Source organism: Camelus dromedarius, chromosome 12 (assembly GCF_036321535.1).
Source record: "Camelus dromedarius isolate mCamDro1 chromosome 12, mCamDro1.pat, whole genome shotgun sequence".
Lineage (NCBI taxonomy): Eukaryota > Metazoa > Chordata > Mammalia > Artiodactyla > Camelidae > Camelus > Camelus dromedarius.
The window spans coordinates 28,748,662-28,763,219 of record NC_087447.1 but is presented as its reverse complement, the minus strand read 5'-3'; the positions used below and the strand labels follow the sequence as shown (position 1 = coordinate 28,763,219).

The window sequence follows — 14,558 nt, the reverse complement described above, 5'->3', positions numbered from 1 at the left end:
ATTGATACAATTACTGTACTAATCATAAATCTAGATTCTTTTTAACAGCCTTGTGACTCATGGAATTCATAGTTGTAAATGATACAGGTGAATGAATTTTAACTATTTAAAAGACATGTAACTTTAAGGCACTACTGAATTAACCAAACTAATAAACATTTTATAATGCATTCATAAGACACTATTATGGTTATTGTAGTATTAATGCCTATAAAGATAATATCAGCTGTTTATGAATATCATAGAGAATACATATTCCTAAATATTAAAGAATTGACATACTCCTTTAAATTAATCCAGCGGTCTAATAATAAATCAACCATAATCTTTTAATACTTGTTTCTGGGAAACAGATCCTATGTTTTCTTCTCAGTCTCAATTTCCTAGTATTTATGCTTATTTAAGATGGAGAAGAGAAAAAGACAATGCAAAGAACCTTTTAATTTACAGTAATATTTGCAGTTACAGATGAATAACTGAACACTGTCTTATGTACAAGCAGATAAGGGCCAAATAAAATATTTTTAGGGCTTCAAGCATAACTTCCAATGTCTATTGGTAATGATTAAATTTTGTTGCCAAATAGGAAGATATATCAAAGATTTAGTTTATAAACACTTTGCTGCTTTGTATTTATTATATGAGGAATTAATATAGAGATTTTCTTTTTTTTAAATGAAATTTCCTTGTAGTCAAGTAATTAAAGGGGAAACTCAAACTTACATTGGAACTCGATATTCAATCAGAATATCTGTATTATAAGATTCTGGTTCTACTACTATCTTCTATTGTACTTTAAGATAGAAACCACTGACATGGGGTGCAAAATTTAAGAAAAGATTAGAGACAGAAATATTACTGTGAGTTTCCAGATGGATAATGAGGAAATCTTGACTTTTCATTTAATGTCAGAAATCTTATCAGTTCTATAAATAAACCCTGCTGCCAGCACCCCCATCCTGCATGGCACTCAGTGAGTGTACTTTCTGCTTTCCCACCCAAAAGAGATGCATGTTTTACTTGAGGTCAATAGGCACGCAGTATGGAGGCAAAGATTTCAAGTCAAATAAATATCTAGCTCAAAATTAAGTAATAACATTGGTAAAGCATTAAAGTTAACAAAATTTATTTATTTATTTCCTTTCTTTTTGTTTTCTTTTTTAACAAAGGTACTGGTGGTTGAACGCAGGACCCTGTGAATGCTAAGCATGTGTTCTACCACTGAGCTATACACTCCCCTCGAAAATTAACAAAATTAAAAAGTTTCTTCTTGAATATGAAGTAATATTGGCTTATTAATATAAGAAAAATTAAAATAGTCCATATAACAAAAATATAAAATCTAGGGATATCTTTAACAACAAATGTACAAGACATATACGAAGAAAATTCTAAAACTTTGTTGAGGAGCATACAAGAGGATATAAATATGGAGAGATTAACTATTCTAGAGTTAGAAGATTTGATAGTGGGAAAATTTAAAGACAAAATTAATTTATAAATTTTTAAAAGATCTTATTTCCTTGGAATTGGAAAAAAAATTATTCTGACATTTACTTCTTAGGGACAGCCAAGATCACTTAAAAAACAGAATAGCAAAGGGGGACTAGTACAGCTATATATCAAAAAATACTATAAACTATTAGTTATTAAAATAATAGTTACTAGCTCTAGGATAGACAAATAGACAAAAGACTAGGATAAAAATCGAATAAGCAGAATTATACATGACTACTTACTGTATATAAATTAAAGGTACTACAAGGATAGACTGACAATATTAAATTATATAAAAATGACAAGCTCTTTGGAAAAAATCAAGTTAGAGTCTTGCCTGTTATCTTACATCAAAATAAATTAGAAGAAAATGGAAGCAAACATTTAAAAACCTATGGATGAAAAGGCCTTTTGAGGAATAATTCCAAAGGCAGAGAGGGAAAAAAAATGAGGCTGCTTTATTACATTTCTGTATTAAAAAAGACATCTCAAATAAACAACAGTAAATGATAAACTTGAAGAATATATTTGAAACACGTATGTTACTGGAAAGATTTAATATCCTTTGGTGATCTCATCCAGTCCTATGGCTTTAAATATCATCTAAATGTTAACAACTTTCAAATTTGTATTTCAGTTTAGACTTCTCTCTTGAACTCAAGATTCCTATATCCAACTGATTACTTGATATTTCCACTTGGATGTATCTTAGACAAATTTAAAATGCTCCAAATTGAACTAATATCGTCTATAATCTCCACACTAGAAACTTGCTCCATCTGAAGTCTTTCCCATCTCTTTTAAGGTGACTTGATTCTTTCAGTTGCTAAGTTCAGAAATCTTAGAGTCATCCTTGACCTTTCTTTCTCTCACAGCCCAAATCCAATTTGTCATGAAATCCTGCTGGCTCCACCTTCAAACTATATTAGAATCTGACTACTTCTCACCGACTCTACTGCTACCCACCTGGCCCAGCCAGCATCATCCTTTACTTGGGTTACTGCAGTAGTGTCCTGTTTCAAACTTCTGTCATATGACAACCTATTCTCAACTCAGAAACCAGAGGGATCTTTTTAAAACGTTGACTGTTACTTCTGCGCTTAGATTATGCCGTGGTTCCCTGTTTTGTGCAGAGTAGAAGGCTGTGTCCTTATAATGACCTACAAGGCTCTATGTGCCTTCTTCCCTTTTATCTTAATGATCTCATCACTGTCTGCTTTCCTTCATACCAGTTACATGTCCTTCTTGCCATTCCTTGAAAAGGCCAAGCAAACACCTTGTGTTAAGAGATTTTTGTACCGCTTGTTCTCACTACCTGAAAATGACTCTTGCCCCAGATACCTACAGGGCTAACCCTGTGAACTCCTTCAGGTTTTATCATTGAGGTCTAACCTGACCATGCTATTTAAAGTAGCAACCTGTCTCCTATCCTACTCCTGAACTTCCTTTACTGCTTTTCCCTTAGCATGTGCCATCTTAAGAATCTGTTCAGTTTACTTATTATACTCATTGTCTTTCTCCCTGCACTAGAATGTAAGCTCCATGAGTGTGAGAAAGTTTGTTTTGTACTTTGATGTATGCCTAACATCAGAGAAGTGCCTGGCACATAGCAGAAATTCAAGAAATATTATTGTATGAATGAGTAAATATCCATATCTTAAGCTCTTGTAAATAAGTAACAATTTTTACTATACATGACAATGCTGAAATAAATGTTCAAGTGATGGCTAGGTCATTCACAGAAAAGAAAATACGTTCTTAAATACATGGGAAAAAATACACTCACATACACTAGTAAACAAAAGAAAAATGGAAAGATATTATTTATGACTATTAAATTGGCAAAGAATCAATAAGCAATTAGCAAAGACAGATGAGGGAGCGAGAACCTCAAATTTAAAAAGATTTAATAGATACATCAACCAATGACAAGGTATGGGCCTTATTTGGATATTGATATTAAAAAGAAATTATTATATGAGACAATGGAAGAAATTTGAACACTGATAACATTAGGTATGAAAAGGGCATTGTGTCTTCTTTTAGAGACACTAAAATGTAAATGGAAGAAATGATATGTTGCCTGAATTTTCCTTCATAATAATCTAGTGTAGATGTAGATAACGTAGAGGAAAGTACGTGGGGATCTTAAGACTAGCCATGAGACAATTCTTGAAGTTAGATGATGGGTACAGTACATGGGCCTCATTATGGTTTTCTTTGTATTTCTATGTGTATTTGAAAATGACTTTTTAAAAATTAATAATTGAAAATATTTTAACACTAAAAAGTGGTGAGGTTAAAGGAGAAAGGGGTTCTTTTCTTACACTGCTGATGGGAGTTAAAATTTGTACAATTATAAGGGGAAGGGGGTAATTACTTGGCAATATATAATAGAAACTTCCAATTCTAGGAATTTATCATATAGGTAAAGAGACATGAGGACCAGGACAATTTGCTCACAGCAATATTACTTATAATAATAAAAGTTTATTAAACAACCTAAATGCCTAACAAGAGTACATATTAAATCAGCCACGGTTAATCTCACCAGGCTTTTAAAAACACAGTGTGTGTTTTAAATAAGAACAATGCAGTTGGTCTAGTAAGTGCTTTATAAAGCACCAATAAAATATTCAAACTCTATAGCATTTAGTATTTTTGAAATTTAACAACAAAACCACTTGACATTATGAGAATACAGGAAAAAGTCAGTGACACATATGTAAGCTTAAGATGAATGAGACACATTTGACTTATATTTTGCTCGAGTTAAATTTTATTTTGAAAATTTGTTAAGAATACCATTTATAACAATTTTAATAACATATGCTATCTGGCTATTGCTTCATGTCTTTAGAGATGCAAACATAAATTTCTCTATTTATACTTTTTTTTAAATGGGGTACTTCAATATTCTAAGACAAAGAAAAATAAATATTTATAAGTGGACTCACTTCATACCCCCCTCCCTGTTATTCATCTTTGACTCTCTTCATAATGAAAACAACACACATAATTCATGGAATGAACAAGATATACTAAGCAAACAGGTAAGCTATAAAATCATTTGAATATTAAAATAACAAACTAAGAACAAAACATAATAAAAACAAAACCCACCTTCTGATACATTATCAAAAGGAAATACATACATATAAAATGTAACACGACTTCAGTAGTATTTCTTTTTGAACATGTTATAAAAAAGAAGAACCAAAGAAATATTTGGTTTTGCTATTGATAAGGATAGTCTATGCAAAGACACTGTAAGTGAAATATAAATTTTTAAATAAGGGATAATGACCATCATATAGCAGGTGGTCAGCATTTCTCAATCTTCGTGTTAAAACTCTACTTCCTTTCCAACATCTTGAATACATTATAAAGAAGCAAGGCCCAAAAGGTATGAGAGAATCTGAAAAAATTCGTAAGTTTTCTTTCCAAAGATCTCAGTTAGGTCAGTTCTAATGGTGATAATGCTTTATTAAGAGAAAAAGAATACAATATACATATATCTTCAACTTCTCTGTCATCTAAATGTAAAGATATAGGAAACCTAATAATTGAGACCTAGGTAATTTATACCAACCTCTCTACTGAAGGCAACTAAAAACTCTGGGCCAAACATAAAAAACATATGCTTGAAGGCACAGGAGAGCTAACAAGACTGTGAAGAATTATAGGCAAGAATCAGGAGGAAGCTGAAGACTCAGGAGACTACTGTCTGCATTTACAGCTGTTTTCCCTTCGAGGTTATTGGCTGATGCTGGAGGAGGTGGCAGAAAAGCTTAGCAACATTGTTGAGAGCTTTATAGGACTGGGATGCTGGAACTGGAACTTAGGGCCTACTGGAGGGAGTTCTTCATAGACCCTCCTTGCTTTGCACTGGGGTCCTGAACAGCTAATCTCCAGAGTGCGAACTAGGAGCAGGCAGGCCCTCGCAGAAACTGCAGCTCAGTTTCAAATTATCTCAGTCCCTAAAACTGGACTGAAATGATTTCAGATTGCTAATGCCACCAGGGGTTGGAATAAGCAAATGTAAATCCTCTCTGAGAAAAACATTATCAGAAGCCTCAAAGGATTTCTATAAACAATTCTGCAAATACATGTGTGATGCACAAAAATTAGCATGCATTCAAGGAAATGAGACCACGTAAAAGAGAACCAGGAGAAAGAGAATAGAAACAGACTCAGAGGGTTCCAGGATTGGAATTCTCAGACACAGACTTCACCCACAATATTCAACAAGAATTTTTGCAAAGAAATGGAAACTACAGAAAGAATCAAATGGAAATTCTAGAACTGAAACAAAACTGAAATTGAGAACTTGATGGATTTAAGAACCATTTGACACAGTTGAAGAGAAATTATAGAATATGTGAAAAGAAATCTCCTGGAAGAGAAAAAACAATGAAAAGCAGGAGAGTAAAAGGCATAGATAAGACAATGAGAAAGCACCATGCAATATAATTGAAGTCCCATAAGTAGAGATGACAACAAAAGTGGCAGAAGCAATATTTGAAGATATAATGGTTAAGAACCTCACAAAACTGATGAAAAATAATGCAGAGACAAATTCAGAGTTCTGTGAACCCAAGTAAGAGAAATAGTAATAAAATTATATCTAGACACAATATAGCTAAACTACTAAAATTCAAAGACAAAGAGAAAAGATTTTAGGAAGCCTGAAGAAGTAAGGTTATATTCAAGTGAACAACACTTAGAATGAAAGCTGACTTCAACAGCAACAACAAAAGCCAGAAGATAATGAAATGATATCTTTAAAGTGCTACAAGAAAAGAATACTAAACTGGAATTCTATACCCAGCAAAATAGTCTTCAAGAAAGTAGGTCAGAAAAATATAACTTCAGATGGATAAAAACTAAGAAAATGCAACATCAGCATATCCACTATAAAGGAAATGCAAAAGGTTCTTTAGATGAAAAAAAATTTTCTTGGAGGGAGATGCAGAAATGCTAAAAAAATGAACAACAAAAAGAGTAAATATGAATACTGACTGTATACACAATAAAAATAATACTGTAGTTTGATATATAGAAAAATAAAATACATTGTAACAATGTATATGGGGTGTGTGTGTGTGTATATATATATGTATATATCTTGAGGGGAGGGATTAATGTAATTAAAGAATTTAATGTTTTTAGCAGTGAGAAGAGGGTTATAGTAACAAATGGTTACTTTGATAAACAGACTTTGATAAAGCAAGGATACATAATATTACCCAAGGGCAACTAAAAGAATATAAAAACAGTTATAGCTTCCAAGCTCACAGAAATGAAAAAATGGAATATTAAATATTACTCCATCATTTCGAAGGAAAATTCAAAAGAAAAGGAATTTAGAATAAGCAGTACAATTAGAAAGCAAATCACAAGATGGTAGATTTGAACACAAATATCAATAAAATCATCAAGTATAAAAATAATATAGTTCAACTAAAAGATAAAGACTGAATAAGAACAAAAAGCAAAACCAAATTATGCATGTGCTGTTTATGAGAGACACGTTTAGAATAAAAATTATAGAAAAATTCAAAGTGAAAGAAATGGAAAATGATAAACATCAGGCAAAAGAAAAGTGGGGTTGCTTCATTAATATTAAACAAAGTAAACATCAAGTTAAAAAAATTACTAGAAAAGCATTTTGCAATAAAAGATGTAACAACTCTGAAATATACAGGAATAATAATACAAATTCAGTATATAGAAAGCAAAAGTTGACAGAACTATAAGGAGAAATGGGTGGCAGCAGAATGCTCTCTGCCACAGAAAGATGCGCATGCCCTCGCCCCGGAACCTGTGAATATGTTATAGTACATGGCAAAAGGGATTTTGCAGATGTAACTGAGGTTATGAAATTTGAGATAGGGAGATTATCCTAGATTACCCAGTGGACCCAATCTAATCATATGAGCACTTAAAAGCGAAGAACTTTCTCTAATTATAGGCAGGAGAGATGAGGCAGAAGGGAAGGACAGAGAGATCTAAAGCATAAGAATGACTTGACCTGCTTTTGTTGGCTAGGAGATGAAGTGATGAAGAGGGTCATGTGATAGGGAATATGGGTGACTTCTAAAAACTGAGTGCTTGCTTAGTTCCAGGTACTTTAGCAAGTTTGGACTTGCTTGGAATTCAAGCTGCCTTGCCAACAGTCAACAAGAAAACAGAGACCTCAGCCCCACAACCCCACAAAACTGAATTCTGCTTAAAACCAGAATGAGCCTAAAAGTACATTCTCCCCTAGAACTTCCAGGTAGGAGTCCCCACTGGCTGACTCCTTGATTTTTAGCCCATGAAACTCTAGGCAGAGCAACCAACTGAGCCTGTTAGACTTCTGACCTACAGAGCTCTGAGATAAACTTCAAAGGTTTAACATCATACAAAGTATTTTCTCTAAATAAAATTCAGTTAAGCTAGAAATCAATAACCAAAAAAAAAAAAGACTGGAATTTGCCTTAGCTTTTCAATATTAAGAAATACTACAATGGTCAAAGAATAAATTACAATAGAAATCAGAAAATATTTTGAACTGAAAAACAATGGAAAATCAGAACTTGTGGGATGAAGCTAAAGCTGTGTTTAGAGAGAAATCTATTTACATAATGAATAAATTAGAAAAATCAGGTGAAAATTAATAAACATTCATCTTTATCAGTTAGAAAAAAAAAATAAAAACAGAAACATAAACTAGTGAAAGTAGAGGAAAAAAGTAAGCGTAAAGATAAGAGCAGATTCAATGAACTAGAAGACAAAATCCACATTGAAACAGAAAGTAAGCATACAAGAGGAAAAAAAACACAAAGCAAATATTTGAATGACAGTTCTTCCAGGAAGGGATCATACTAAAAGAAAGAAAATCAAAGACACAAACCTATAGAGATTTTACCTGATAACTCTCTTAAAATCTACTGACAGTTAGCAATACTTACTAACAAGAGAAACTGGGTAATTTCTGGACATCAAGTGATCTTCCAACAGAAAAATAGTAAATTCTACACTGTTAGTTGATCTCAAGGACATACAAGATTATTATGTGTTAGAGAATATAATATTCTTAATTATAATCATCAGTTATTAATAGAGGTTAAATTCTAAAGAAGGGTGGAAATAAATTATTTAATCAAAAACAGGTAAAATAAAATTAATGCTAGTCATTTAAACCATCAAGCATACTTACTCTTACACTTTTGAAAGATGCTGGTTAATTAAAATGATTCTTAAGTTAATTCTCCCATTAATTCTCACAAAACAGCAAATCTACTAAAAAATTAACTGTCTTGTTGATTGATACTATAACAGAGGCTACTCCTTAGAAATAAAGTTTATTTATTTACTGAAATAAAAGCTGTACTTACAAGGAGAAGACTGAACTGGTCCAAGCTGTGGGAAGGTCATAAGAATAGAAACCCCTGGTAGATCATTTTGCTTTGTATGTTCAGTAGTTTGGTCAGCCCAAACCACCACTTTCTTCCTCTCGACCAAATGTTCAATTTCTTTGAAGTCAGACTCAAAAGCAGCATTTAACAGCCCAGATTCTTTTAAAGCACAATACTGTTTTCTTAGGGCTGGAAGTAAAGCATTCAATACTCTACATACAAAAAGTGACAAAAGAGAGATAAACACTAAATTTTAAATATATTATTACAGTTCTATGTAACATCCAAAGTATTTGCAGATGATTAAAATGGTTCCCTGTGCATATTTTCCTTAAGAATATTTCAATCAAATATTTCCACATACTCTTAATACGTTAAGTATAGAGTGGACAGAATCTTGGATGAGAATTACAAGCACCGGGCTGTAGTCTCAGTCTTCATTTGCTTCTATGTGACCTGGACAAGGCACTAACTGAGGTTTCTCCTCTGTAACGTGGGGTACAACTGGACAGTCACTACTTTCAACAGGGGACTGTTTTCAGAACTAAATGAGTTAAATTCATATAAAAGCTTTCTGCAAAGCATAATGTGATTCACAAAATCAAAGATATTGGTTTTATTGTTACTAAATGCCATGAGATTGAAATGAAATATTAATATACTCTAAAATGATAAGACTCATCTTAGCCATGTAAGATTTAAAAAACAAACAAAACTCCATTTTCCTTGAAGTTAGTTCCTCAAGGGCTAACACAATGGCTTTCAATGACATTCAAAGAAGAAAATTGTGGAAAAGTATGGTGGGTATGGGAAATTGATATGGCACTGAATTCTTAGCTCTGATTCAGAATCTAGCCTGTCATTGTTAAGCAGAGCAGTACTAAATGTATTTTTGTATGTACTAGACCTCTATGTAGAGTGTTCACTAAAGAAATGCCACAGCTAAAAAGTTATAAATGATTCCTAAATTTTATATAGGAAGATAAACAACATGAATAATCTTGAAATGACTTAGTCCTAGTGTTCTACATGACTCATAACATCCAGGAGAATAGAACATTTGAAATATGGATAGGGAAGTGGGAAAGGAATAGGCATTAATTTTAATACACAAGAAAATAACTGCTTTATTATCCAGGAATCTTAAATATTTGGATAGCAGTACAAATAAATTGTTTGTGACATTTTCCTTTTTGGTGATGGTGTGGAGTAGTCCATTTAATAAGCCAAGTAGGTAACAACTGTTGGGAAAATTCATTAGTCAGAAAGTCCATAAAAACAATTATTGACTGAGCACCTATACTAATCAGGTGCTGCGCAGAGAAGAGTTAGCATAGCAGGCCTGAAGCTGCCATCGTAGGAAAGGATTGTCAGTAAGGTGGTCCTTGGCTGGCATCTTGAAACATGGATTCTGAAAGGGTTCTGATCATTTTCAGGACTATTAAGAGTGGCTCTCCGTGTTTAAACGGTAGGAACAACGTGGTCTACACTGAACAACTGCTTTCCTTTTGTAAAGTCTAGAATTTTGGTCCATGCTAGGCAGAGGGTACCTATGCAACCAACCCCTAATAAATGTCGGCCTTAATGGGATTTCAAAGCAGACAACATTTCACATGTGTCATAATGTTTTGCCAGGGGACTTAAATATATCCTGTGTAGGCCCACCGGACGAGGACACTTGAAAGCTTGCAACTGATTTCCTTTGGACTTTACCTCACTCACCTTTTCCTTTTGCTAATTTTGTTTTGCATGCTTTTACTCCAATAAATCATAACTATAGGATCAACTATATGATGGGTTCTGTGAGTCATTCCAGTAAATTCTCAAACATGGAGGTGGTCTTAGGGACCCACGTTAATTATGTATGCATTTCTGCATGTACGTATGTTTGTTTGTATGTATATATTTATGCATTCATTCATTTTAAAATTTTTGAACCCAATATTGATATATATTGCAAAATGATCATCACACTAAGTCTATTTAACATCTGTCACTATATATGGTTACAGAGTTATTTTTTCTTGTGATAACTTTTAAGATCTACTCTTTTAGCAACTTTCAAATATGCAATATAATGTTTATTAGCTATAGTTGCCATGCTGTACATTACATCTCCATGACTTATTTATTTTATAACTGGAGGTTTGTATTTTGTGATTCCCTTGACCAATTCCCCACCCTCTCACCTCCAATACTCCACCACCAGTCTGTTAATCTGTATAATCTATTCTCTGTATCTATAAATTTGGGTTTTGGTTTTTGATGCAATGAACACAGGTGTGTATATATCTTTTTGTGTTAAGTGTTTTCATTTTCTTTGGATAAAAACCCAGAAGTGGAAATGCTGGATTATATGACAGTTATTTTTATCTGTCTATATTTTCTACTCAGTGTTTATGGTTTCAGGTCTTACGTTCAAGACTTTAATAATCCACGTTGAGCTGATTTTTATGCATGGTATAAGACAGAAGTCTAGTCTTATTCTTTGGCATATTGCCTCTCTTTTTCTTGGTGATTCTAGCTAAAGGTTTGTCCATTTTATCTTTTCAAAGAACCAGCTCTTGGTTTCACTGATTTTTTTTTCCAACTTTTTAAAATTCACTTTTTATTTCTTATTTTACTTATTTTCATCTATTTCACTTATTTCTTTCACTTTGTTATTTCCTTCCTACTACTAACTTTAGGCTTTGTTCTGTTTCTGTTCATCTCAGGATATTTTTTGATTATGCTTTTGATTTCTTCTTTGATGCACTGACTGTTCAGTAGCATATTGTTTAATCACTTATTTGTGAATTTTCTAGTTTTCTTTTTGTAATTATTTCTAGTTTTATATCACTGTCATCAGAAAAGATGCTTAATATAATTTCAGTCTTCAAGCTTCTTCTGTTAAGACTTGTTTTGTGGCCTAAGATATGATCTATCCTGGAGAATATCTTATTTGAGATTTGAGAAGAATGTATATTCAGTGGCTTCTGTATGGAATGTTCTGTGCGTATCTGTTAAATTCACCTGGTGTAACATGCAGTTTAAGGTGGATGCTTTCTTATTGACTTTCTGTCTGGATGATCTATCCACTGATATAAGTGGGATATGAAAGTCCCTTATACTTACTGTACTGCTGTCTATTTCTCATTATGCCTATTAATATTTGCTTTATATATTTTGGTTCTCCTATGTTGGGTGCATAAATATTTACAAATATTATATCCTCTTGCTGGATTGACTCCATGCATCATGATGCAATTTCCCTCTTTGTCTCTTATCACACAGTCTTTGTTTTAAACCCTATTTTGTTTGTTATAAGTATAGCTACTCTAGTTTCCTTTTGGCTTCCATTTGAATGGAATACCTTTTTCCATACCTTGGCATTCAGTCTGTGAATGTTTATATGTCTGAAACGAGTCTCTTGTAGGCAGCAATAGATAGCCACTCTACGTCTTTTGATTAGAGCATTTAGTTCATTTACATTTAAAGTAATTATTAATAGATACGTACTTAGTGCCATTTTGTTAATTGTTTTCTGCCTGTTTTGTAGTTCCTCTGTTCCTTTCTTCCCCTCTTTTTCTATTCCTTTGTGGTTTGATGACTATCTTTAGTGTTAAGCTTAGATTCCATTCTCATTATATTTTGTGTATCTACTAAAGGTTTTTGCTTGGCGGTTACCATGAAGCTTACATATGACAACTTATTTACAACAGTCTATTTGAAGTTGATAACCACTTCCGTTTGAATGCATTCTAAAGGTCTACATTTGACTTTTATCCCTCTGACACACATTTTATGTTTTCAATGTCATATTTTTATCTTTTTATCTTGTGTACCCCTTAAGTAATTATTGTAGTTACAACAACTACCTTTTTCTTTTAACCTTCACACTAGCTTTGTAAGTAATTAATCCACTATTTTTACTATATATTTACCTTTATCAGTGAGATTAATACTTTCATATTTTTCTTGTTAATAATTAGTGCCCTTTGTTTTCAGCTTAAAGAAGTCCTTTTAACATTTCTTATAAGGTTGGTTTATTGATGACAACTCCTTTAGCTTTTGTTTGTCTGGAAAACTCTTCATCTCTCTTCAATTCTGAATGATAACTTTGCTATGTAGTTTTCTTGATTGAAAATTTTTTCTTGTAGCATTTTGAATTTACACTAAATTTTTTTTTTTTTTACCTCTACTCTATGAGCTCAGGCTAAGATGGTTTATCACATCTACTATTTGATCTTATTTAAGCCTTTCAAAATTGTTATAAAGAAAGTTTAAATTTATTTTGACATATAAGAAAATGAAGGCTTACTGAGGTTAAAAAAAAATTATGCAAGGTTATTGCTAATATAAACTAGAATTGAAGACCAACTCCAAAACTCATACTCCTACTATTATGTTGAATTGCCTCTGTAATGCTTTGGTTCACCAATTTTCTAAATAAGTAAGAGTTAGAAATCTTTTTGCCCATTTTGAGGCAAAAATTTATCTTATATGTATTAATCTGTTTGTCTGATACATCAAATACAGTATGGCTAAAATAATGTTTCTTTGATAACTCCTGCAGCTGGTGTGAGTGCAAGTAAATGAATGTTCAGTGTCTACTGTAGGCACAGATATAGAAAGTATGAGGAGTTCAGGGGGAGCTTCTGTCCCCAGGATAGTTTTTCCCTAAAGTTTTTCCTTTCCATTTTCTTCTTCTTTTTAAAATAACTATGCTAATATAATTTCCCTTAAATTGAAAGTATGGAAAATTAATTACCAGTTATTTGAGAACACTAGAAGAACTCCAGAAGAATTTTAGACTGGCAGAAAGCCCTTAGAGAAATAAATTTCTCATTTTTACAAAGCATGAAAGTGACACCTAAGAAGTTGACTGATGTATCCAAGGTAATAAAATAAAGATCAAGTCATACCTTTTTAATATTATATCTCAAAAATTAAAAGATGTTACTACTGAGTTAGTAGAGGGAGCATGAAAAAGCTACCATAGCATCACTTAAAATTTGGGACACTTGATGTTAAAAAAACATACATTTTTAATAACTTTATTTTAATGACAGCAAAAAAATCATTCTGGAATTATGAAAAAAACCTGGCTACTCAAAAATTCAGTTGGTATTAACAGTAATTGTTTCTAAGAGGGGAAAAGGATGGCCAGAGGACAAGCAGAAGAGACTGCTTTTCACTGCAGAGGCATTTTTAGAATTTTGTATTATATGACATATAATACATAAAAATTACAAATTTTTAAAGAAAAATGCTTTTGAAACTATAAAGCACTGTAAAAAATTAGAAGAAAAGAACCATAGTTTTTATACTTTCTTAGTGTTTTTTAACTCTGCATGCTTTCTGATATTGCCAAACACTTAAAAAATACTATATCTTGTATTAGATAAAACTAAATTTTCTGGCAATGAAAAACTGAACTTCTATGCTTCAGTTTATTTAGATCTACAGTGTTAAAATTTTTAGAATAGGTAAATCCATGTACTTACGCCTCAGTCTGCCTGTGTTGCTGTTCTTGAAGACAAGCTAGATCCACCATATGTTTAATTTGGGCTTTCAAATCTTTGTTCTGGAGGTGCAAATGGTGACAATGAAGTTCTTTACTGAGTTCCTGGAGAAAATAATATAAACTATACTTCAGATTCCTTTAAAAATGTTAAA

At 32.4% G+C, this 14,558-nt stretch overlaps 1 protein-coding gene across 1 annotated transcript in view; it reads right to left on the bottom strand.

The window, feature by feature from the left end:
• Positions 1–14,558, bottom strand: part of KIF18A (kinesin family member 18A) — a 73,306-nt gene that overhangs the window by 23,053 nt on the left and 35,695 nt on the right. Inside the window, exons 12-13 of the mRNA XM_064492486.1 lie at positions 14,387–14,508; positions 8,880–9,112 (exon numbers count right to left, since the gene is read on the bottom strand). Coding sequence (XP_064348556.1) covers positions 8,880–9,112; positions 14,387–14,508 — 355 coding nt within the window. The remainder of the gene's footprint in view (positions 1–8,879; positions 9,113–14,386; positions 14,509–14,558) is intronic.